The 26,423-nt window shown below is 38.8% G+C and overlaps 1 protein-coding gene across 5 annotated transcripts in view; it reads right to left on the bottom strand.

Moving 5' to 3' along the window:
* Positions 1-26,423, bottom strand: part of St6gal2 (ST6 beta-galactoside alpha-2,6-sialyltransferase 2) — a 75,934-nt gene that overhangs the window by 7,630 nt on the left and 41,881 nt on the right. For all 5 annotated transcript variants that reach the window (XM_046420266.2, XM_046420265.2, XM_046420263.2 and 2 more), the window contains exons 3-5: positions 17,634-17,731; positions 16,178-16,279; positions 13,877-14,051 (exon numbers count right to left, since the gene is read on the bottom strand). In XM_046420266.2, coding sequence (XP_046276222.1) covers positions 13,877-14,051; positions 16,178-16,279; positions 17,634-17,731 — 375 coding nt within the window. The remainder of the gene's footprint in view (positions 1-13,876; positions 14,052-16,177; positions 16,280-17,633; positions 17,732-26,423) is intronic.

Here is a 26,423-nt window from a genome sequence, read left to right as displayed (position 1 = left end):
GATGCTTTCTAATTGGGACTATATTTTACCACAAGACTGGCTGTTCTCCTTCACCTGGGCATGCATATACTGTGCTGGCTGCATCCAGGGAACCACTAAGGGAGTGCTCTTCCTATCACAAGCATCATTGTATACAGGCAGCCCTTCAGTGTTTCAGAGGAATTCTACATTGGCAGACTCAACCAAAAATATTCTAGAAAAACATGCATCTGTATTGAACATGCACAAGCCTTTAATCTCACCATTATTCCCTAAACAATATAGTATAAGAACTACTTATTTGGCACTTACATTTCATTAGGTATTTTAAGTATTCTAGAGATGACTAAAAGCATACAGGAGCATGTGCCTAGATCATATGCAAATGCTGTGTCATTGTGTGTAGGTATTTGAGCATCCATCAACTGTGGTGTAAGGGAGATCCTGGAACCCATTCCCCACAGACACTTAGGGATGACTGTATTTATTACATTTTCCCTGCACAATGTCATGAGGTGGCTTCAAGGACATTTTTTTGCACAAAGGCATCTTATAAACTGGGAATAGAATCATACCCAGAAACCACAGGTATCTGTTACCTGGATGTTTCTATGAGCCACTAACATAACTGCATCTATGTGGACTACAGTCACTTTTGTGTCACTTGTGACCTTTGCATCACTGGTTCTTAAACTTGCTGGCTCCCAAAGACAATGTCATACTTAGAAAAATACATTAATCATGCAGTTGGCCCTCCTCCTAAAGTAGTAGTGTTCAAATTTGAGAATGAAAAAGAATGACTTGGGCAGCTCGTTAAAATGCAGTTGCTGGGATTTATCCTCATCCCCAAAATGTGGGTTCCATTGTTTGTGTTGGGATATAGGAATCTGATTTTTTAAAAAAATTCCTAAATTATATATAGTGAAGGGCCATTCAGAAAAAAATTTCAATCCATCACAGTTGAATACATTTGTAAATTATAATACAGATGAATTACCTAGAAAAATGATCACTTTTTTGGATGCCATGGCTAGGCTGAGTTGCTATAAGTTTCTAAAGACTTTCAATTTCTACATTAATGTAGTTGCAGTCCAATAACACACATTTCTGGACTATGTTTGTCTTCCAACCAAGCTTTGAGGATCAGGCTGGTACAACAAACATAATCTTTGAAAAATGGGATCTCTGAGCTACCAAAGGTAGTGAGACATCCTGCATGTGGACAGCTAATTTAGAAGTGAACTGCTACCCAAATCCCAGTCAGAAGAATCTTTGATAGTTTCTCAAGATGGCCTTGTTCTTGTCTTGGTCTCAAAGTTACTGGATATTAGAATTTTATTCTAAAAAGTTTTCTAGAGAAAATTATTATTCTTGTTGCTAGCTAATTGCTACATTTCAAATCACATATCCCATAAGACTAGAATAAAAGTTATGTTTTCGATATAATAAGTACACACATGATTTTCTTTTATAAATACTTCATATCTTAAAATAACTTCAAGAGCTTCAGAAATGGAAGAATTTTTCAGTTTGTTCACAATCCGTCCAAACTGAAAGTCAACAGAGGTTAAGAAAGTGTCCTGAGTTATCTGCATAATTCTTCCTGAGTTTTACCTATCTGGTGGTGACTTTGCAACAGTGCTTTCCCATTTCACTTTGTATTTCCATATGAACTTGTGGCTTTGTGTTATTCTGAACCTCAGCTGAGAGCATCCTAAAATTTCATTAATAGTAGAATCTTCCCAAAGTCTTTAAATGGCAGTCAATAGTAGTATACTGGATACTGGAATTGGTATGAAAGCACCTTCAAAAGGAAGTTAAAAAACCATTTTGCAACTCATTGGATACAGATGAAAGGTGGAGAAAGAGAATTATGGTTCCAAAGGGGAAGATACTCTTTAACATTTAAAAATTTTCCATCATCATGGTTAGTTCATTTGGTATATGCATAATTGGCTTTTTATTTTTCTTAAGGATGCTATTAATATATAAATTTTCATTTAGATTCAGATTCTGTCATTTAATAAATACTCAAAATAATTATTAGATGTGGTTAAATCTATACATCAGTTTTCCTAAGAGCTGTTAATTATGCATAGCAATACATAAAAACCTGAAGAATAAATTTCTTGAAACTTTACTAAGTTTCTACTGAAGAAACTTACTAGATGTAAATGTCTGGAAGTGTGTAATAGTGCTTACATGGTTCAGAGAATGAGTGCTAAGGAACAGGTGGGGAGGGGATACTGCAGGCAGACAGGACTGAATTGGCGAAGAGCGGAGCATTCAAGAGTTATTGGAGTCATCTTCAATTAACTTCAACATTTATCAAGCTAGGCACAGTGCAAATCATTGGGAATTTAGAGAAACTTTCTTTTAAAATATTAAACTAAAGAACTCATCTTTAAATTAAAGATAGGGGCCAGCCTATAACCAGTCTTAGGATATCTGGAGAAAGTATTCTACTTGTCGTGCTGAGAAAAACGTTTGATTACTACCATCAGCATCTCTTGGGAAGTGCTAGAATGCTGAGCCTCATCATCCACAAATGACATAAATACCAATAGCACATGGCTTTCAAATGTTCTTTAAATCACCACTGATAACGTACTGTGTGGGGAGTCCCCCAAACATCCCTCAGTTTGATGATCTGCCGGGAAGACCCACAGCATCCGGCACACAGCCGTACTTGTGACTATGTTTCATCTGGACAAAGTCAGCAAAGGTAAAGGTGCATGGCAGGAAGCCAGGGGGGACTAGGTGCAAGCTTCCAGAACCCTCTTCCCAGGGAGATCACACAGGATGGACTCAATTCTTCCAACAGTGAGCTGTGACATCTACTCCTCGCCCCTCTTGAGTTCATCTGTGCAAATCCTAATCCTTTATGTGAATTAGGAGGCAGGACCTCTGGAGGTAATTAGATCATGAAAGTGGGGTCCTCCTGAACAGAATTAATGTTCTTATAAGAAGAGACATCAGAGAGGATCTCTTCCTATGATGCCACGTGAGGACACAGCAAGAAGGCAGCCCAGTCTACCAAATAAGAAGAGGTTACCCACACCAACTAACCAAACAAAGTTGCCCACACCAGCAACCAAATTGGTTCGTACCTTGATCTTGGACTTCCTGGTCTCCAGAACCATGAGAAGAGAAATTTCTATTGTTTATGACACACAGTCTTTGTTATTTCTATTACAGCACCCCCAAATGACTCAAACATCAATACATGAAATATGGCCAACCAGGGAAGCTTGTCAGAGATTTGGTATACAGAGTTTTTATTGGGAGCTTGTCATACAAGCAATCTCAGCCTGGCACATAACAAGATTTCAGTCTCTTAGAAGGAAAGTAAGTGTCCAGTATAACCCATTTTCTTGCATGTAACAGGCATGGAGAACTACTTTCACCAGTTAGAGGGGTAGGGAAGTTTTCTGAATGCCTAGTTCCTAGATGCCAGCCAAGGGTTAAACTTACAAGCAGGTCTTTCTAAGGATAAGCAGCCAAGTCTGCCAGGTTAATTTTTTTTTTCTGCACTGATACCATATATGCCTAAATTCAAAATATCACATCACTTCATAATCACTTCCCCATGCTAGACTGACATGGGGAATTCACATATGGTTAGGCTAAAAATGTTATTGACTTCTTTTTTCATTTCCTCTTTAATATTGGCTCAGGATTATCTAAAATGCAAGATGAATACAAATCACCACATACCATGCAATTCAGTAAAAAATAACTCTAAAAATCACTTAAGATATTTTATGTTAAATAATGTTTACCAACTACCAAAAATTAACTGCTGTTATCACTAACAAAAGTTTTACTGCTTTCAACATGGAATTGGACTTTTTGAAAGGCAAATGAACAACTTAAATACTTTTTAGTGTATTTTTTTCAAGCCAGTCAAATAGGCACTCAGCCACCTATTTAAGATCTTTAAGCAGAATTCAACTAATATTAAGTTCTTTATATGGCCAATTTTTACAGATGAGCCCATACAAGGGATTCATTTGAAGAAAAAAATATTGTATTTTCTAGGCAATCATGGCTCAAGAGGCATTCATTTGCCAAACTGTGTTTTTAAATATTGTATCATGCAACATAATTATCAAAACAACTAAAATGCTTTTCAACTGTTCTTAATAAAATGTCATGTTGTATAATTTCAGCACAATAATCAAATGGACACTCATTTATTTGCTCTAAAACCTGGATTAAAAAGCACTCTTGAACCCATGGTCAGATTATCACAAATTCTGAATGAATAAGATTCTCTGCAAATCTCTATTTGCAAATAGAGACATATTTTGTATTTTACCAGAATCTAGTACAATCATTGAGCTTAATTGTAATTACAGAAAAATTATGTTGATTTTTACTTGGCTGCATATTTAAAATAACATCCCAAATCATTAAGAATAATGGAATTTTCTCCTTGATGAAAATATTATTTCATCAAATAGCAAAATGAGCTATGTATATAAAAAGAACATATTTCAAGTAACAGGAGATAATATCATCTTAAATCAATTCTAATAAACAGTTGAACAAAATTAATATGTGAAGTAAACTGGGCATTTCTGAGAAAGACTGATGGTTCATTGCAAAACAGTTTTCTGAGTGAGTGGTAAAGGTGAGAGGCTAAGTACATTAAATGTGCCAGGTGATTGGAAATCTAGCAGATGTTTTGTGATTTCTCCATAGATTTGATCATGAATTTAGAAACTATGAGAGCCACACTTAATATTCTTTCAATAAAATAAGTGACTTTATAAGTGACATTTCTAGAAAATATTTGTAATTAAAAGATGGTTTGAGAATTTGAACTTGATGCAGTAAAATAAAAATTTAAAAAGCATCCAGCTCATTAAAGGAAATAAAAATGCAAGAATAATACTGGAAGGCCAGTTTTTAGCTTGTTTATATTGTCTTATTTGATTCATTATTTACAGAAAAATGCATTGTTGTTCCTAATCAAACAAATTTGTGGTACATTTTACACAATCACACACAAAAAAAGGACATTAAGTGGCTTATTACTTTGTGTTAACACTCTGAGTTTGGATGATATATTGGAAAATTAGATCCCAAAATGCAATATAAAATTGAAAAGAAAGGAAGTTATGACTTGTTGTTAAGCATATTATTCTTGTGTATATATTAAATAGCCCGAAATTATAGTGTTTGCCTCTGTGGATTTCAGAAATATTGCTTACAATATAATCAGTAGAGGCTGTCTTTGCAAAAGAGAGTGAGGGTGTTCATGTTTTCTATAATAAAAAATTGGCAACTGTACATTCTAAACAAGCTCCATGTCTATGTGTATGTTGCATGGGAAGCCAGGCTACAAGGCCTGTCTCGTGGTCCCCCCTGGTTTGCCTGGATACCTTGTGTATGTAGGTAGCAAATGTTAGCCAGGCTTTCTGACCCAAGGTGAGCTCACTCAGCTTCTATAAAATTATCTAATATTATGATGGCAAAAGAGAAGCCGTGGGATTCCAGGTAAATCATTCTTTACTCAGTTAGGCTGAAGCAGAATCAAAATGACTTCACCGCACCAAATAACATGGTAAAGATCTCTAGTAGGCAACTAGAGATGAAATAGAGAAATGCTCCTGATATGTGAACAAGTAGCTGCTAACTGTCTGAGGGTAAGGAACTTAAGCTGAAAAAATTACCATGCTTCAAAGAAACCAGTCCTCATCTAAATTACCTTGCTACATTCTTTTAATTTTCAAAATACTTGTGCAGCCCAGTAGGTGTATGAATCCCTTTAGAGAAGGGAACAGTACGTAGAATACATCTCCAATGCCATCTACTAGTTATTTCTTTCTGTGAATTTTGAGGACAGATACGGACTCTGATATAGAAATTCAACTAGTTAGTCATTAGGAAAGTGATTAGTCAGCACTTTGCCACAATCATCAAAATGCCATAATCTTTGCTCCAATATTAGTACTTCTAGGAATTTATTTTAAGGAACCAGCTTGAAGGAAAGAAAATTTTAGATGTCATATATATAATAAACTTACAAAGTATGTGTTAGTAGATGAATATAGTAATGACTCATCAACATAATTGTTTGATGATATGTCAACCAAAATATTCAACAACTAAAGAGAGGCATAAATTATGATATACCTATCTGATATAATTATATATCCTCTGTAATAGCAAAGAAAACCAGAGTCTATATTCACCTTGATTATAAGCCTTTAATGAGTATTCTGCTTGGAAATACAGTCTTATTTGACCCAGCATAAAGTTTTAGATAAGACACATCACAACCATAGTAAACAGTAAATATTAGTTATTGTGATCAGTCACATTAAAAACCCAAGGTTAAAAGGACTGTTAGTATGTTTGAGTTATAAGCCAATTAACTGGGGTTTAGAGATGGTAAGTATCTTGCTCAAGCTCAAACTGCTATTTGGGCCAAGATTTGATTCTTCAGAGTTCATAGTTTTAATCACAATGCACATGCCAAGTGATAGATTGAGGAGGGGCCATACTATTATACATGGAACCAGTTACTTGGAAGTCTCAACCTCTCACTCTCTGCTTTACTCATTTGCTCAACAAACATTTACTGTGCGTTTATTCTGTGGTGTTGCTTGCTGAGACAGGGTGAGGTCATCACACCAGTGTTAACATCGCAATGTGGTCAAGACTTGGAAGACATAATAAAAGAAAACCAAGATGGCAGTTCCAGGAAGTGTGTGGGGGTTATTTCGTATTTAAAAAAAAATGTTTAAACATGTAGTTAATAAACTTATTGTCTTGCCTTTTAGAAAGACTAGAAAGTTCTAGGAGATTCTTCAAAAAAGTTGCAAAGAGGGCTGGGGATCTAGCTCAGTCGGTACAGTGCTTGCCTAGCATGCACAAGGCCATGGGTTCAATCCCCAGCACCTCCAAAATAAATAAATAAATAAAATAAAAAATAAGTTCCACAGAAAAGCTATTGAGCCAAGATAGTCGTTCTCTTCTCTAGGGTTTGGTTAGGGCTTGGACCAAAATCATTATATGGATTTTTTAAAAAAAATCTCTAAACCTTCCCAAACTTACATGTTAATGTAATGGGATTTCTTAAAAACTTAAGTCATATTTCACTTACCTTATTACTGAAGGTCAAAATGCATATGAAAAATTATTTTAAAATGTCTTGAAAAAATAATGATCAGTGATTAATGTGCAACATTTTGAGTTAGGTTTCCATGTTTAAGTTCAATGAATATTCATTTCTTAATAGTGATTTTTCAAAATATTTTGCAAGTTTGCTTAGCATTTATAGGGTCCCAATGTTTAAAAAAGTAGAAAACATGATTTTAAAATATTATTTTAGAAATTTGAAAGGACTAACTTAAGTGTACATTATAGATATTAAAAATTTAATGAGTATCTTATTAATATTAAAGTGAATGTATAAAGGGAGAATTCATTTGAAATAAATATAGATTTGTATTATGTAAAAATTTAATGGTTAACACACATTCTCTAATTCAGTTATTATTTTAAAAGCATACTAAATTGCATATAAGATTTGATAAATTCCTATGTATGTGAATTACAAACTTCTGAAATGTGATGTTTTACCAACAATAAATTTTGATGAAAAGGTATTTAGATTTTGCTTCCATCACATGATTAATGAGTTCTTCAAATCCTACAACTTTTGTTGTTTCTCTTGAAGCAGAAAAGGAAGCTTATAATAATTTTCAGATAACATAAGAATTTATTTAGTTGCAAACTAAGTATTTCTGTCCAAATTTGATTTCACTAGGAAATATGATTTTATTCCTCATTGGGAATAAAATAAACATGTTCTGCAGCAGAGGAAAGACTTAACCCTGCCCTAAGGTACTGAGATAAATTCTGATACCCAAACATCCCCACTCCAACTAATGAAGAAACATGCAGACTGATAAACCCAGCAGAAGTTCCTTCTAAACTCTTTTTCTCTTCAACATTTATTGCTTCCTCTTTTCCCAGCAGAAACACACACACACACACACACACACACGTTCTAATCCAACAAGGCATAACCACATGATTTGCGAGCCATCAAGGAGACAGTTGGTAGTGGGCTAGGTAGGGTTCGCTAAGGAAGGTGTAAAAACAATGTTAGCCTTCTAGAATAGAAGATATTGGATGAAATGTCTCACTAGTCAATTCAGGCTACTCTAAAATTGAGTGACAGAGGCTGAGGAGACCAAGATCAAAGTATTAGTAGATTCAGTGTCTAATGAGGGCTTTGCTTCCTGGTTCAATGATGGCTCTTTTTGGTGCAACTGCACATGGTGGCAGAGGTTAATGAACCTTTGGAAGCCTCTTGTATGAGGGCATTAATTCCAACCATGATGGCTAAACCTTCCTAACCTAATCACTCCCAAAGACCCAACCTGGTACCTCCATCACTTTGGGGGGTTGTTATGGCTTGAGTGTGAAGGGCTCCCTGAAAAACTCATGTGTTGTAAACATGATATCCAATGTAGCAATGTTCAGAGGTGAAATGATCAGATTGTGAAAGCTGTGACCTCATCAGTGGATTAGTCCAATTGATGGATTAATAATTTGAATGGACAAATTTGGTAACTGCAGGCAGGTGGGGCGTGGCTGGAGTAAGTCGCTCACTGGGGCATGCCCTTGGGTATATTTTGTCCCTGGCTCTTCACTCTTTCCTCTGCCATAGCCGAGGTGTTTTTCTCCATTGTCCCCTTCTGCCATTATGTTCTGCCTCACCCAGGCACAGAGCAATGGAGTAGGCCAACCATGGACCGAGCCTGAAAGAAACTTTTCTTATTCTAGATTGTTCTTGTCTGGTATTTGGAAAGTGATAAAAACTGACTCAAATAGAAGGTGAGGATTTTGCCATATGAATTTAGAGAGGATGTAAACATTTAGTTCATTGCACCAAATCATCCCACCAAATGTTATGGAGAGGAGGATGGTTTTCTGAAATCAATGGGAGTAGGTTTCCTAACTTATACCCCATTAATCAGTATTCCCAATAAAATGGGATATAGAAACAAACAGAAGTTCACTTTTAAAAATGACATTTACAAGCAGCTATTATGTATGTCATTTCACAATAATTTTTAAGAACATAAAATCTGTTTATTAGTAATGGCAGTAAATTTTATAGCTATGTCTTCAAAAGAAATGAAATGTATAATTGCATTTGTAGTTAAAAATCTGGAATGCAGGGTTTAATACTACACAATTTCAAAGACAAAGATCAATGTTATATTTTTAACAATACTGTCTTAATAATAACATTGTTAATAATATAATAATAAATATATAATAATAATAATATAATTTTTAATAACATTGTTTTAACTAAACACAAAAAAAATAATCACTCCACTTGTGTTTCAACATTGTAACAAAGACGTGATCAGTCTGAGTAAGTGATGAGCAGGAATCCTGAGTCCTCTCACTGAGGCCACTGTATATCACTTTGTTGGGACATATACCAGTATATCTACCTATTGACTAGATTTCTAGTGTTCTGAGATTTTTAAAAAGCTAAAAGCGTTGTTTCCAAAGTGTGGTCTTAGGACTAGCATCATCACCAGTTGAAAACTTGTTGGAAATGAAAATTCTCACCACCTCCACCTACTCAGAATCACTGAGTAATTTGGTTTAAAAAGCTGTCATAGACACCCTCAAAACTGGCTCTGAATGGTTTCTGCCTGCTAATCATGCCTCCATGTAGTTTCCTTCCCACAAGGGAGCTGACTTATTTAATGAATAACATATAGCAAATCTGATAGTTTATGGCATCATCAAAACCCTGTTACTTCCTCTTTGCTCTTTTTCTCAGATTCCCTGCTCTTGGGAAGCCAGCACCATGTAATAAGGGGGCCCAAGCAGCCTGGTGGAGTAAGGAACTGAGGCCTCCAGTCAACAGCCATACCAACAAACCATGTTGGAAGCACAGATCATCCAGCCTGGTCCAGAGGGCTCAACTGTAACCTCATGAGACTTTGCAAGCCAGAATCATCCAGTCAGTCAGCTCCTGGATTCCTGACCCACAGAAACTCTGTAAAGGTGATGCATGCTTATTGTTTTTAGTAGCTAAGTTTTGCTTTGCAGTGAAAAGCATATACTTCATGGGCAACTGTGATGCATGATAACCTTTGAGAACCACGGCGCTAGAACATGCATTCATGGATGGTTAGATCCACAGGTGTGGAACCCACAGATGAGGAGGGCCAACTGTACTTACTTTGCTTTGTTTTTCAACTACTTGCCACACTGAGAATAAAAACACAGTGATGGCCAGAGTAGATACTGTTAGGGTCTGTAAACAAGTCAAGATGGAGCCTGGCATTTTGCCAGGGGGAGTGGTTTGTGAGGTGGCGCCAGCAAGCCATTAAGTGTGGAGATTCCTTATTGGTTGACTACTGTATCTAGTTTATGTTAATTAAGATAAGCTGTGTGGAATGTATATATACCCCTCCTGTCCTACAATAAACGGCTCCCACTCCTGCTGTATCAATCTACACAAGTTGCTCGTCAACCCCCGGCTATTTTGCCCAGCCAGCTGGGCTGCGGCAAGATACTGCCCAGCCCTTTTCACATCCTGCTCCTTTCAATGCTTTTGCCACAGTTTGTAATTACCTTTCATTTATGCACACATACCTGTGCATCATAGTCCTCACCTCCTCCACTTCACTGCATGTTCCAAGTGGGCAGGACCTTTGCTTGGTACACAGGAGATGCTCAATTAGTATCCACTTGGTGGATGACTCCTTTCTCGCTGAATTGAGCCTCTTGAACAGTACCAATCACACAACATTTAAGGGGCATCTCTCTGGGAACCTAACTTCCCTATTGAATCCATTTCCATAAAAAGAAACGTCTTTCATGTTCAAAATAGCCAACTTTTCGAGTTCCTTTATTTCACATACAGAGATCCCTAAAAGCATATAAGAAAACATAGGCGATAGGTTTGGAAATATAAGTCACCAAATCAGAGACAATTTTTCACACCTGAATGAACATGTCAGTGAAGAAAGTAATTCTCACAGCTTGATCTGGAGCAAAGACCTATGTGGGTGGGCCCAGCAGGAGGTGAGGGATGCTGCCAAGCTGTTCTGTGAACAAGGACCCACCCTGGCCTGGCGACCTGTGTACCAAGGGCACAATGTTGGACTGTGCAAACATTCTAATCCCTCCTAATAGCTCTACCATAGGTTCTTTTGTTTAGGAGTGGATGTTAGAGGTGAGAGTGCTTGGATATGATGACTACTGAGACAACAGGTCAATACTTTTCAACATGACCTTCAAACGTGAAGAGGCATTTGGAAGATACTTTTTGATTAAAAAAAACAAAACTCATTGATCTTTTTAGAAGTTGTTATGGCAGACAGATTGAGATGTGGGTGACATCATTCTACTGCTATTGAAAATGTCAGATAAATGATAAAACAGACTGTGGCTCTCAGCCTGATTCTGATCAAGACCAAAGAGGAGAACAAAGACTACAACAGCATCAGGGAACTTACTCAGAGGGTGCTGTCAAAGCTCACCCGGGCTGCCTCTACTGCTCGTCCTTAGTAAGAGTTCTCAACAACCATGGCGAAGCTCAAGAGGAGGAGGGGAATTTAACAAAGTCAGACTATGGCTTCTATTGTATCTTCAGTCCCGCCCATATAACACAGCCTGCTGAGTGGGAACTTATCAACTTGCTGTTTTTCTTTCATTGGTAAAACGTAACAGTGCTGCCTTGCACAACTTTCTGTGACAATGGCAGAGTTCTCTATGCGCACCTTCTGATTTGCAAGCCACCAAGAACACGTGGTTGAGAACTGGAAATGGAGCTACTGGGGCTCAGAAACAACTTATCCTCTTGTCTAATTTGAATTAATTGAGATTTAAATAGTCACATGTGGCTATTAGCTGCTGTATTGGTTGAGGCAGTGCTAGAAAATAATAATGATTGTAAATTGTCAAGATACCTTATCTGTCTAAAGATTTTATTATTATTATTCCCATTCCTTGCCTGAGGATATCAAAGAACAAAGAATGAAGCAATTTGACCAAAGTCAGAAAGCTAGCGAGTGGCACAGAAGGACTGAAACTCACCTTAGGTATCCCTGACCTACAGTCTTGCAATGACATTGAATTGCAATTTCCTTTTCATGCAAAGGAAGCCTTAAAGGTAATCATGAGCCTTTGCAAGCTCCAGACTCTAGGTAAATAGCAATCAAAGGAAGCTGGTCCTATGTGGCATGATTTCCTTCAACAAAATGTGTGGGCAAGTACTTTTCTTGCCAATAACAACATAACTTTTGAAATTTTAAAACTACATGTCAATAATAATTATATCTGACAGTCTCCCCCCTTTGTCCTAATCAAACATTATTCACACGAATTCAAGATGACAATATGAAAAGAAGTCTTTATAAAACTTGTGCCACATTCTATTATGCTGTCCAAGCATTGCTCTCTCCTGTTTACCCTTTGCTGACAAACCAGATAATACTTTCTCTCCTAAATCAAAAGGATCCTATGAAACTACACAAAAGATAAAAAAATTTGGAATTTCATGGGTGATTTGGAAACAAAGAGTTTCAAACATGGCTTTAAAGAAGGGGGGAAAATAAGACTTAAGGAAAATAATATGCAGTCCAATTATAAATTTTTCTTCTGCAGTCCTATGTAAAATATTTCACATTATTACAATAGTATAAATCCACTCCAAAACGTGCAAGCCTAAAAGCCTTGCTTCCAGACATATGTGTATCCTACATTCATAACCAAACAAGCATTATCTCCCTAAATCTCTCTTCTATTCATAGGGACCTTTGTGTAGCCCACCGGTGGATCAGAGAGGTAAATTCATTGAAAATTGGGATAGCAACAAAACCAATACCCTTTGGTTTTCCTGTAGTCTTCCTATCACTTTGGGGATCTAAGATATGCCTTAATATTGACAACTTGGATAAAATCAAATAAGTAATTGGTGATAAGCTGAAACATAAAGAAATGGAACAAAACCACAAATTTTGAGGTCTAACACCTGGCTGAAAATATATAGGCTAAGTGTGATTATCTCGATATATATAAATCCATTCTTGGATTAGAGTTAGTGGACTCTCCTGTTAAGAGAACTCTATGTGATACTAAAACTAGTCTCATCAAAGCTCTTACCTACCAGTAACCTTAAAATACACCATACCGTCTTAGGGTCACAGATTCAGCTCCTCAGTCTGGCATCACATAAGCAACTGAATAGGGGTGAGTAGTGAATTAAAGAGACTCATAAATTCCTGGACATGTTTCTCTTGCTTCTCATCAAGGGGTAGGGTCTATGTTACTTCCCCATGAACTTGGTAAACTCTGAGATCGCTCTGATCAACTGAATAGCACGCATGACATTGTGCAAGTCTCCAGGCATTGCCTTTAAGAACATGACAACCTCTGTTTCCTGTCTTTTAGAACACTTTCCGTAGGAAAGCTGCCATTTTAAGAATTCTAATTACCTTGGGACCACCATGAAAGAGAATGCAGGCTCATGCTCAACAGTCCCAGTTGGGGTCTGGTTTTAGCTCTCCCTGCCAAGAGGCTAGACCTCCAAGTGCAACTATTCCATGAAGCATTGAGTACCAGGTGACTCCATCAACACTATGTGGAACAGAAAAATCATCCAGGCTGGCCCAAGCTGATCCACAAAATCATGGGAGAAAATAAAGTATTTATTGCATTATACCTTGAAATTTTGGAGGTGTTTGTTTATATAGTAATAGATAACTGGAAAAGAGTATTTCTCATTTCCTTGGCTTAATCTCTAAATATACCTGTTAATTGCTTTACTATATAACCTGACTATGTTTATTAAATACGAGGTCCTGCCCAATTATTACAATTTTTAATATACACATACCAATGAAACCAGAAGATGGAGGGTTTGGCTGAATCTTCTCCTTGGTATTCTCCTGGATAATGTCCCAAAGCTGCCATATAAATTTAGGATGAAGTATGTAAAATGGTTGCGTTGGATTTCTCTGACGGTGTTGAATATATGGCGTGAATAGGTTGTAATCTGGCTTCTTGTACCACTAAGGAAAAGCACACATACACACACTCAATCAAGTACAGGGAACTACAGTGTAAAAAGGAGACAGAACAGCATGCAAGCAAGTGGAAGTAGATGCTGAGGCTCCAGGTTGGGATAGAAGGAGCATGGAGGACCGTGACTTATCATGGTTATAGACACTTCCTCAGGGACAAGTATGAAGCCAGACCAGGGTTCTAGCTCTGGCAGAGACGATGCTTTGCTTTTTAACAAAATGAGAGAAAAAAAGATAAATCAGAGGTTATTAGGCTTTTGCAAAGGGTCAGATGATAAACACCTGAAACTCTGTGGGTGGTCTCTGTGGCTACTACCAAGTGCTACCATGGTAACATTGATTAAGACAGGTGGTTGACAGATTTGGCCAGCCATAGTTTGCTGATCTCTGTCATGAAGACTGACTGGGATGGCGTGACATGGGAACTCTTGGGGTGATGGAACTGTTCCCTTTCTTGATCATGATGGTGGTTACATGAGTGCATACATTTGTTAATATTCATGAGAATGTGCATTTGCACTTATTGTAGGTATACTGTATTAAAAAAACCAGTAAGGTTGGATTAAAAAGATCTTCAGAAGTGTGTCACCTGGCAGCTCAGGCCCCACAGCTACGGGCTGTGTTGCTTGGATTTTGGCATCCTCTCTGCCCACATCTGTCAGGTGGGACAGCGCTGTGCCCTGGGCTTGGATATTTCCCACAGAGAAAAAAAACAAGGGCAACAGACAGAAAGGCTGTCTTTTCACAAATAGCAGGAGAGCTGCCCGAGTTTAAAACTGGGAACCTCAAGCTGACAAAAAAATCTGAAAAGTTCCAAGCCCCATTTAATGTTTGATTTTCAGTGGAGGACATATAGGAGAATCAACCAGAGGGCTTTTGGAAAAAAAAAAAATCAAGGCTATGTCCTCTACTTCTGGAAATTGGGGGTCTGATGGACAGATTTTGAAAAAATTTTCTGCAGGTGATTCTGATTATTATTAAGATGTGGTGGCAATCAATATCCAGCCTCAGTCTCAAGATGGATGGTGACCCACACTCCTTCAGGAGGGAGCCATTCTGTCTTGGATAGCTTTTTTAGAATGTTACCTGTTAGAGCCCTCAATACCTGGCCTCCACATTCATCTTAATGAATTAAGTCCCAAGTTTTCAATTTTGTGGATATTTCAATGAAATTATATGGGTACATTAAAATAGGTTGGAAATCAGAAGATGATACTTATATTAATTAATATTAACTAACATTATTATACTATAATATACTTATAGTCTTCCCATTAGTGTTTTTATTATTCAATCACATTATTTATTATATAATTATATATTATATGCTACAGTTAAACTTTTATAGGTGTTGCACATCTAAATGATAACACAATGGGTTAAGGAAGTTGCAGGCTCTCTGGTCATGGCAAAAACAAGTTAAAGACATTTGCGTAGTTGATAACATACCATGCTAGGCTAAACATTGTCTATCTTTTCCAACCCTCACTAAAAACTAAGCTCACTGGTTTTTCATTCAAAGCTCCATTAAAAGTTGCTAGCTGTTTGCTTAGGTAGATGATGATTTGCCAGAAGGTCCCAAATGCAGCCTGCTTATATTCTGATGACTAGTAATAAACTTGTTTCAGCTCTATTGCATAAAATTTAACAGGTTCAGAAGCAGAAGGCAAAGAGGAACACTCAAGGAAAACCTGGAACAGGCTCCATTTGAATAACAATGAGCTGTGGATGCACAAAATTTAGATTTTCTTGCCAACCACTTTTAATTTATTTCCAAAGGTCTTGCAACCACTCTGAGGGGGATGTCTTCCGGTCACATTAGAACCATTGTAAGTTTAATCAGCCCAACCTTTAGTATAGCCAGGAATTTCTGAGCATTTAGATATGCACATTTTTCTTCCATTCCTCTAGAATAAAAGCGATTTAGCATTTGATGGATAATGTTCAAGTGTACTACCATACCTGGGCATCAAAATGTGTGCACACATATGTGCTCAGTTAGGACCCATGATCAATTTCATTTTGTTGACGTGCAATTCTTGACCCCCTCCCATGATTTATCAGTCAGAGGCCCTGTCTGATCACGGGGGTCAGGGCATCAGGGAAACACTTACCAGGTTAAGATTTGCGGAATAAGGAGCTGGGTCCCAGGCCACCAAAATGACGTCTTTATACAAAGAACTGTCAATGAAGTTATGACTGGGGTTGGTCAGAATCTGCACGCACATAGGGGAAAAAAGTTCAGATGCAGCCAGTGTTTACTACTTCAAAAGCATATTTTTAAAAAAGAGCTCAAAATTTAAAAGAGGGATCCAGAGCAAGGATAAAATGGCTTTCTATTTGCCTTTGGGAGAGGGAGACAGGCATCCTTTGCACACTCAGGCATTTAAAGAATGTTTAGGGAAATGAGAGTTTTTTTTTTTTTTTTTAAATATCAGTTTACATTTTTCAGCTCTGCACCATAGCTAGTGGCCCGAGCTCTAGCCCCTGGAACACCCCAGCTAATTCAAGTCCCCTGACCCTCTCTATAATAGCCTCCACATGTAATTTAGACACAGTGTGGGTGTGAATGAGCTGAGTTATGAAGCAGCCTCCAAAGTGCCAGCCACAGTCCTCCCTCTGTGGCCCTATCTGGTTCCGGTTGAATTCGTCAATTTCAGCTGCCAATCATCTTTTTATAAAAACTATCATTCTGGGGGAAAATTCTGGGGTTTTTTTTCCCCTCAATTTTAAGAGGCATTTTTTTTTACCATTATTAAAATGCACTTTTTCATATTTTAATGTGTCTGAGATTAGGATTATCTTACAGGCAGCAAGTATTTTAATTTGGTCGGATTTATCTCTTCTTCTCTGAGGAGTTGTTATTAAACGAGTTGTGGATCTTACAGCCAATGACATCTCTGAATTAAGGAAATATGGTAATTGTTTCTTACCTTGCTGCAGGCTGCCTGGTGCAGTGAACTGTACAAAGAGCTAATGGTTTGTTCTGCAAGCAATTTTCCATAAATCACTTATCACCTCATATTTTTTCTACATATTTTTTGAAACTCTAGAAATTCTTGTAGTTTATTCTGAGAGTAATTTTGCCATAAATTTGGAAGACATTCTTATTAAGAACATGAAGAAAAGAGGTATTTTCATTTTCCATTAAACAACTCATTTTCAGCTTTTAAATTTTCAAATAACAAACTCAAGTTTCAAAGATATAATAGAGACCCTCAGATTTTGTGCCTTTATTTTTCTCCATGACCTTCATTGCCATGATTTCTTTTAAGCTGAGTTGCCTTTTCTCAGCTCACAAAATGGAACACGGTAAGTCTATGATTATAAAAAATTCTATTTCTATACCTATTCTGATTTGTCCTTTGATCTTACTTATTTCTTTCTATTCATAATTCACATCTAAATTCTTGTTTCTCTGCCTTTTTCATCATTAATTTTTATAATTACAAGACCCACAAAAATGAGCAAGTATCATGGTTATGGACAACCAGATCATTTCTGTTCACTCATCCAGTTAAATTATTTACCTACAGAAGGTACCCCTGTGAAAAACTCCATCCATCTTACCTGGGAGTTAATGATGCGCACAGTGGTTTTATTTCCAACATCTCTCTCATAACCACGTGTAGGAGCAGAATTAAATCTCAAAACTGCATCATGAGAATCTAAGGGTACATAAATAACAAGCTTACTTTTTCTTTCTATAGAATACATTATCTAAAAAAAAAAGAATACATTTTCTAGGGAAAAATATTTAAATAAATCTTTCAATACCTGAAACTAATCAGACACCACCAGTAAAATTAACATATCCATACACATATTTTTAAGATAATTTACTGCTGATTTATGATGTCATCTTGGCTAGGGAGATCAACATGGAAATATACATGCTGTCACACACTGCATTATGGCATGTGAGTCAATAATGGATCATGTATAAAACAGAGGTCCCATGCAGATTAGGTTGCCTGGTGACATTTGTAACTATCTTAGTTTATGTAAGTATATTCTATGATGTTCACACAATGTTGAAATTGCCTAATGAAGCATTTTTTCTGAGTGTATCCCCGTTAAGCGACATGTGACACGTTAAGTGACATGTTTGTGTGTGTGTGTGTGTGTGTGTATACTCAATTACAGGTGATCCTGTTATATTTAATGCTTGTTTTCTTTTCATATTCTTTACAAGTGACGCACTTTATGCAGCTATTCCCCCAAAGGTTCCAAGCCATTTGGAAGGTGGATCTACAGGAGCAGGTAAAGATGTTAGCTTCGAAGGCACGGGCTGCTCAGGGTCTTCTGGTCTGGGCTTCTTACTACCTGTGGAACCCTGAAGTTGGTTATGGTGATAAAGAACTGCATCTAATGCTACTGCCTTCACAAAGATCAAGTGCACCTCTCCCAGGGTGAAAGCCACAGCATCCAATTCCACCTTGCTACCTTTTGGTAAAGGTTTCTGCTTAAAAGAAAACCAACCCTGATTTCCATGCAGCCTTCCATACTGGAAGTCAAGAAGACCCATGTGAGAGCAACCTGAGTCTTCTGTGTTCTCAAAGCCATGGCTTGACTGACTGTGCAGCCCTGGAAAGACCACCAGTGTCACCACCGGCCAGCCTCCTTATTCTCTGAAATGGTACACTGTGGACCACCATGCTTGCCCTTAAACATCAGTCTCCATCACCCTTCATTCAACCTGGCAGGCAGACTCTCTGTTAAGTTCTCTGAATTTTGGGCAAAGAGTTGCTGGATGAAAATAAGGCTCCCAAATCACGGAGGCTGAGAGGGAGGCACAGAGGAAGAGGGGAGGACAGTGGGGCTCATCTAACTAAGGGTGGAAATGGGGAATGCCCCTCAGTTAAGGCAGGCTATGGACATATGCATCTCTAAAAATTCCCCAAAACCAGAGCTTGTGAGCAATAATGGAATTTCTGAGGGCTGCTTTAGCTTCAACCCTCCCATGCAATTTCCAAGTTTAGCTTGCAGCAATGACATTGCCTGTTTGTGAGGGTGAGAGGTGGGATCATGTATTTCTGTATGTTCAAGTGCCTTGTGGACACGAGGGCATGGCATTGACTGTGACTACACCCCACCCAGAAACGGAGACAGCTGGCCTCCTTTGCTTGGATTATGCTCTACTCTTCTTGGACATGTTCCTCTTCCTTGAAGAGCAGAAACTACCAGAGATGCTCCCATTAAAAGAAGGCTATAATAGGTGCCTTTATTAGCAAGTCCTGAATGCGAAAGAATTGGGATTCCAGTTTTGAGTACCAAGATTACAACAGGGAATGCATAAAGCACACCTGGTTATGCCATTTTAAAAATCCTCCAGTATTCTTTTAGGGGAAAATTTGCAAGAGTCAACATGTATGACCTGCAGGACAATTCTGTTAGTAAACTGTAAAGTGGCCATATGGCCCACAATGCCTGAAATGTTTACTATCTGACTCCTTAGGAAAAAAATAAAGCTTATTCATCTCTGGAACTGAGGGAATCTGTTTTGTATAAATGATGTCAAAAAACCAGAACACTTCCAATTAAAAATTAATTTTTTCCTTACAATTTTAAGCACTTGTTGATATTTTTCTGTTCTGAATTGCTTTCTTATTTTTACTAAATGATGTATTGGCATAGAAAACCAAATGATACTTTAGCTAGAAAAAATGAACAGACTCAAAGCAGTAGAACTCACATTTTAGTATCAGTACCTCTTTAAGAAAATTATTTGTAACCTATTTTCTGTGTAAGAAAGTAGAACAGAAAATTTTAAGTGTCTATTAGTTTATATTAAAATAAATTTTTTTTTAAAAAATAACTATTTTTAGAACAAAATTAGTGAGAAGGCTGACAATATTTTGAATGTTTTAAAACCTTCATTGACTGGCTTTTAGAAGAGACAATCTCTTTCAATATGTTGTTTTAGCCATAGTATATGAAGACTTAGATACATTATTGAAGAAGGGAAGGCTATTTTAAGAATCATTCCAGAGAACTGCAGATATTCTTCTTTAAAACTTCATCAAAACTTCACAAGTGCTGGTTTGTTAATGGTCGGTTACAGTTTGGAAACTGAAACACATCAATGAGTTGTTTTTTTTTTTTTTCCTAATAAATTCATGACTCCAGAATTAGTTATGTCTTCCTCCTCCAACCCGGCAGTCTTCACAGGAAGCCTCTCAGAACAAGTGTGTTTTTAAGATAGGCTTCCAAAAATCTACTTTTAAAAAATTCAAATAGGTGCAAATCCAAGAGTCCAATAAATTCTGACACACTATAATCCATCGGTCTATTTATTCTTGAGGGGGTCCTTTATTCACACATGACTTTGTTATATCATGTAACCATCCTTTGAAAACTCTCTGCTAAAAAAGTCAGGCAGATCTTCCAAATATTGATGCATTTTATTATAAAGTATCAAAAAATCACATTGATTAACCACTATGGATCTCATTAGTTTTCAAGTATTGTTGAAATGTGAGTTGAAAGCTTAAATTCTATCATTTGCAACAAATATTGTCCATTATTTTTCCTAAAGGTGACAGTCTCCCTTAATTCCTTTTTGAGAAAACATCTGTCAAATATCCAAGTATGAATAATTAAAGTATGCTTGTCAGTAATTTTTTTTAAACTACACACTGTGTTTCATGACAAGAGTGGCTAGTTCAGCTCAACACAATACCACAGTGCCTTTGCATGTCACTGATATGCATAAGTGTTTTCTTTTGCTTCCCACTTGGTTACACAGGATCTGAAAAATGAAGGCACTCAAAAGTTGAGATTTCACAAAATTAACTATTTTGATTTCTTCACTGAGGCCAACCATAAGTGAAATCTGCACTTGACAATGATACTTAGTGGTTAAAAAAAAAAAAAAGTCTGATGATGACTATTGTTGGGTGCTACTACCTCAATTTGTACTAAAAAGCCAGTAGTTTTATCCATCATTACCTTTGCTTGGTCCATGCAAATGTCAAAGTTATATAATATTTTTAACTTCTGGACCACTAAAAGGACCCTGAGGACCCTACGTGGGTCTTAAAAAAATGTTTATCAATCTATAACTGAGGGAATCTATGCTTTGTATAAATGATGTCAAAATATCTGAACATTTCTAATTAAAATCGAATTCCAAGATGGAATTGTTAGAAGTGATGATCTATGGTACTTCCCTGAGAAGGTAGAAAATAAGAGGGGACACCAGACAGTGAGGAGCCCCGTGGGGACAGGCCAGGGAGGGAGTGTGACTCAAACACTCTCAGACCACAGCTCTCCCAGGAATCCAGGCTGCCTGCCCCTCCACACAGCCTCCATCTCAAGGTCAGATGAGCAACCCCAGGGTCCCAAGTGGTTGGGTGCTTTTCAAATGAATCGAGTAGTAATTCAACATTAATCACAACAGCATTGAAAACCTTCCAGCATTTCACTGTCCATCGATGGTCCTATGTGGAGCTGTGTTCTGAGCCTTCCAACAGCTTCACAAGGCAGAGGCGCAGCTGATGGAGCTGGTGCTAAAGCTGGTGGAGGCTGTCAGTGAGCAGGACTAGATGGGCATGTTGGAGGAAGAGCCAGGAGGGTCTCCTCACATAGGCCTGGCTGTACACTGCCTCGGTGATGTCGGTGAAGCACCTAAGAACCTAAGCTGTCCATTCAGATTTTAAAAAGAAGAAATAGACCAGACGGCAGGCACAAGGGCAATAGAGAAGGCGTTTCCAGGCCCAGGCAAGGCTGTGTTGATGTTAAGAACAGAGCCTGGCCAAGTGCATACGCTGAAAGAGCATCACTCCTGATTGCCAGGCCAGGAGACCACCAGCACCAAGTCACTGCCTTTCCCTGGCCCATGCTCTGCATTCTCCCCTCTTCCTCCTGACCCACTGACCAGAAAGCAAAAACTTGAAATAATGAGAGAGAACAAGTCTTCAGTCACTGGGAAATGGCCTACCAGGGACTGGGGCTAAGGCCAGATTCATCTCCTGATTCGCACTGCCCTGGTCTCTCCTCTGGCAGGGTACCCTCATCTCATACTTTCCTTGTGCCATCAAATCCAGGGTGTAGGTTGATTTTTCTTGTTATGGTTGGGATAACCGTCTCCTAAAGGCCCATGTGCTAAAGGCTTTGTCCCCAGCTGTTATGACTTGGATATCTTGGGGTATCTTCCAAAAGATCGCATGTGAGACAGTGCAAGAACATTCAGAGGTGAAATGACTAGATTATGAGAGTTGTAACTTAATAGTGGATTAATCCACTGATGTGGATTGCCTAGGCAGGAGAGATGGCTGGAGGAGGTAGTCACTGGGGTGTGCCATTGGGGTCTATATGTTGTCCCTGGTGAGCAGAGCTCTCTCTCTACTTTCCGGCTGTCATGTCCAGAGCTGCTTTCCTGTACCACGTTCTTCTGTCATGATGTTCTGCCTCACCTTGGGCCCAGAGATACGAAGTTGGCCAACCAAGGACTGAACCTCTGAAACCATGAGCCAAATAAAGTTTTCCTCTTCTAATTGTTCTTGTCCGGTCTTTTGGTCTCAGCAACACAAACGTTGACTAAAACACCAGGCTCTAGGGAAGTGCAGGAAACTTTGGGCTTAGCAAAAGGGAGTTAGGTCGCTGGGAGTGTGCCCTTGAAGAGGAGACTGAGAGGCTGGCCTCTCCCACCTCTCTCTGCTCTCTGGGTACCCCGAGGTGAGCACCCTCCAGCACTCCCCTCCCCCATGACATGCTGCTTCATAAAAGACCCAAAAGCAACAGGGCCAACTGACCACGGATTGAAACCTTTGAAGCCATGAGCCCAAATAAAACTTTACTGCTTTTAAGTGTTTATCTCAGGTATTTGTCACAGGGACAGAGATCTGACATGCTTTAATAAAATGAGAATATACCCTCTGCTTCCCTGTTGGAATGATCTCACTGCCTCTGCCCCTGGTGCACAGAGGAGAGCTGAAGTTCCTGTAATCCACATGGAGGTTTGACTCCAGGCTCTGCCCACGTGATCTAGGGGCCCCAATTTCCTTATCAGTAAGGTGGGGATAACTGCATCTTCCTATTACTTAGAGTTGTAAGGATTCTAATAGTCAACAGAGAAAAAGCATTAGAATGGGTCCTTGTTCCTAGTAAATAATCTCAAGTGGCACCTATTACTGAATCTTCAACCCAGATTTGCCTCTTTGGGGCATTTCTTCTTACCATCCTCTCTTTGCCCACCCAGTCCTCAGGCCTCAGGGTGGGTTAGGACTCCTCTATCATTTCTATCCTCCTGATCGACTTATCTCCCTGTCCTTCTATTCCCAGAAATATTGGAATTGTCTATTTACAGTCTAGACTTCTCTGATAGAGAATTGGAGGGCTGAGTCTGTGCCTTTCATCTGTGTCTAGTAGAGGACGTGGCAGAGATTTGGTGGTCAATCAATAACTGATGCTTGCTGAATGACTATGTGAAATGCCTTCTTGAAGTTAACACGACATACCACATTCCAAACTCTACCTTCCACACACCCCCATCTCTTCCCTCCCATTTCCCACCCACCTGCTATTAGTATTCAACATTCAAATATGCAGACCTTGGTCTTCCACATCAAGGCCATTACTGTTCATCCAGAATAGACCTGTCCTCTGTAGTGTGTTCCACAATAGTCCTAGTAGAGACGTCACTAGCATATTATTACTGCTGATATGTAGGAGTGACCAAAGACCATCTCATGACTCTAGGAAAGAATGTTCCATGTTTCCAAAACAGCTGATGTTTCTTTTCACTAGGATGTTCAAAGTGGACCTGTTTACAACTGCTACATCTCTCTCTCTAAGCAAAAACAGTTACTACGGTCTAAGCGTGTGGAGGACAGGACTGTACTGACCATGGAACAAACACCAGGGGGAGCCCAAGGGCAGCCAATCAGCAGACCCCAGGTGTAACTGGAAGGATGGAAGGAGCTGTTGAGTACTGGGGACCTCAGCCTGGAGGGGCCCTGGGGCTACTTAACACAGACTTCTCTGGCTACTCTCCAGCTCTGCTTTCAATTTTTCATCAGATCATGCAGAAGACTTTAGTAAGTCTTTTGATTTCCACTTAGCCAATTCACAAGCAATTACTGAGGGGCCAACCTGAGTTTAGCGACAGCATGCCCCAATTATTCCCAGGTGGCAGAGGAATGTGCTATGTGAATTTGGCTTATCATGAGAGCCATTTATGAATATATGCATTTTTCAGTGAAACCTTCAGGTGAGCAGGTAGGAGAGAGGTCAGCACCTGGCAGATACAGCTCATACGCTGGCTGAGATGCCAACTCATAAGGATGAAAGACTTTGTTTTTCCGAAATAGAGTGGCACTCTGATTACTTGTCCTAAAATGTATAGGTACAAAATCTGAGTCAAAGGAACCTAGATAAAACAAGAAAGACAATTAAAAAAAAAATTCCAGGCATGTTCTTCATTTGTGATTTTACAATTCTAATCATAAAGCTGCCTCTAAGAGCGCACAACATAAATTAAAATTTGAATACTGGAAACTAACAAATATGTAACTCTGGCATCTCATGTTTTTCAGAAACACGGACTTCCCAATGTCTTTCATCTTCTCTTTCAAATTCTGGATAGAGTTTAAGAGGCCCTGGTCAGGAATATTTATGCAGAAATAAAGAGCAAGGGAATTCTCTCTGGCATGCGAGAGCAATCCAAATACTAAGTATTTACGATGCAGAGGTGTTTAAAACAAAGCAAAACCAGAAGCAAGTTACTGCCTGCTTCAAAGCATAATACTTAAATTCCTCCTCTACATTATTAATATTGGTCCTCGGAAATGAGAAAGAACTGTGGTGTTATTCCACCCCAGGGACCTCTAAACCAGTGCTCTTTCTTAATAAATTGCAGGCTGCTCTGCTCTGGCTTTGGCTACAAGCTTATGTGACACATGGACAGTGTTGTTATGAGCCTGCTGGAATAAACCAGGGACCCAAGACCACAAGCCCATATTTGTTGTCTTGGGTTTTTTTTTTTTTAACTTAAACAAAATAAAACAAAATCCCACTGAGCCTCACTCCCAAGGACTTCTGAGCTGAGGTCTGGGTTTCTAAGCTTTCCTACAGTGGCATCGCTTATCTAGCTCTGCAATACCAGTCACTCTTCAAGGACACAGAACGACTGACGGACCTGCTTCAAATGAAGCCAGGAAACCACTATTATTTCTTTGTAATGAAGGAGCAATGCCCTCTGAATGTCATTTCCAGACAAGTTATGATCTAAGACCAACTGCAGTGAGAATGCATTAGATGTGGTTGTTTCACATCTGGACTTGAGGGTGAGCCACACTGGCCTCCTATACCTAGTACAGAGCCATACATTCAGTAGAGGCAAAACATATGTCTATTAAAGAAGTAAAATGACCTAAAAGGCCAAGCTGCTTGCTTACTGGTGTGGCAATAGAATTAGCCTGACCAGAGAGAGAAGTCTGGGGAGCAAAGGGATACAGAATTGCTGAGGGAGAGGGGGGTACCAGTATCAGAAAAGAACAGATCTCTGGCAAGAAGGGTTGGGAGAGACTGGGGAAGGTGGGGAAATGAATGCTGAGCCCAGAGCAAATGGAGAATTCTGTGGCCACCCAGTCCCAGCCTACGCAGTGTAGAGCCTAGACTCTGTGGAAGGAGATGGTCCTTCAGCCCTACCCTATTTTCTGCAACCAAGAGATATACAAGCACCAATATTTTACTTGAAGACTGATAGGGAGCCAGATGCTTAATGATATGTGTCAACTTGGCTAGGCTACCATGCTGGTGGTTTGATGAAATAGCAGTGTACATATATATCACTGTGAAGGTACTTTCTAGATGTGATTATCTTTTAAATTAGTACACTTTGAGGAAAGCAGATCACTCTCCACACAGTAGATGGGCCTTATATAATCAGTTGAAAGCTTTAAGAACAAAAGTGGAGACCAAAGAAGTTCTGAGGAATGACTTCTGCCTCAAGAATACAACACAGAAACCCTGTCTCAGTGTCCCACCAGTTGGCATGTCCTGTAGACCTCAAATTTTCAAATCCCCACAATCACTGAGCCAAGCCCTTAAAATAAATCTATCAGTGTCTCTCTATATCTGTTGTTCTTGAGCACCCCAATACAGGAGCTACCAAGTACCTGTGCTCCAGGGATCCTGACATGGGTTTGAACACAGACTGGCATGGAAGATAGAAGTCCAGGTATAGGCAGGCTATTGACCATTTTGGACAAGGCCCCTACTATGTGCACTGGTCATGACCCAAAGGCTGGGCCTTGTGCCCACAGTGCTCATGTTTACTGTGCAAACAGAAGAGGTCACTTTCCTGTGGGGACATGTACTCAGCAGCTGTAGGTGTTCTTCAGAGCCCATGGACTT

The sequence above is a fragment of the Marmota monax genome, unplaced genomic scaffold (assembly GCF_021218885.2).
Source record: "Marmota monax isolate L192 unplaced genomic scaffold, Marmota_monax_Labrador192_F-V1.1 WCK01_AAM20220418_F8-fsc00204, whole genome shotgun sequence".
Classification (NCBI taxonomy): domain Eukaryota; kingdom Metazoa; phylum Chordata; class Mammalia; order Rodentia; family Sciuridae; genus Marmota; species Marmota monax.
The sequence above is the reverse complement of the archived record's forward strand: the minus strand, read 5'-3'. Positions and strand labels throughout refer to the sequence as shown.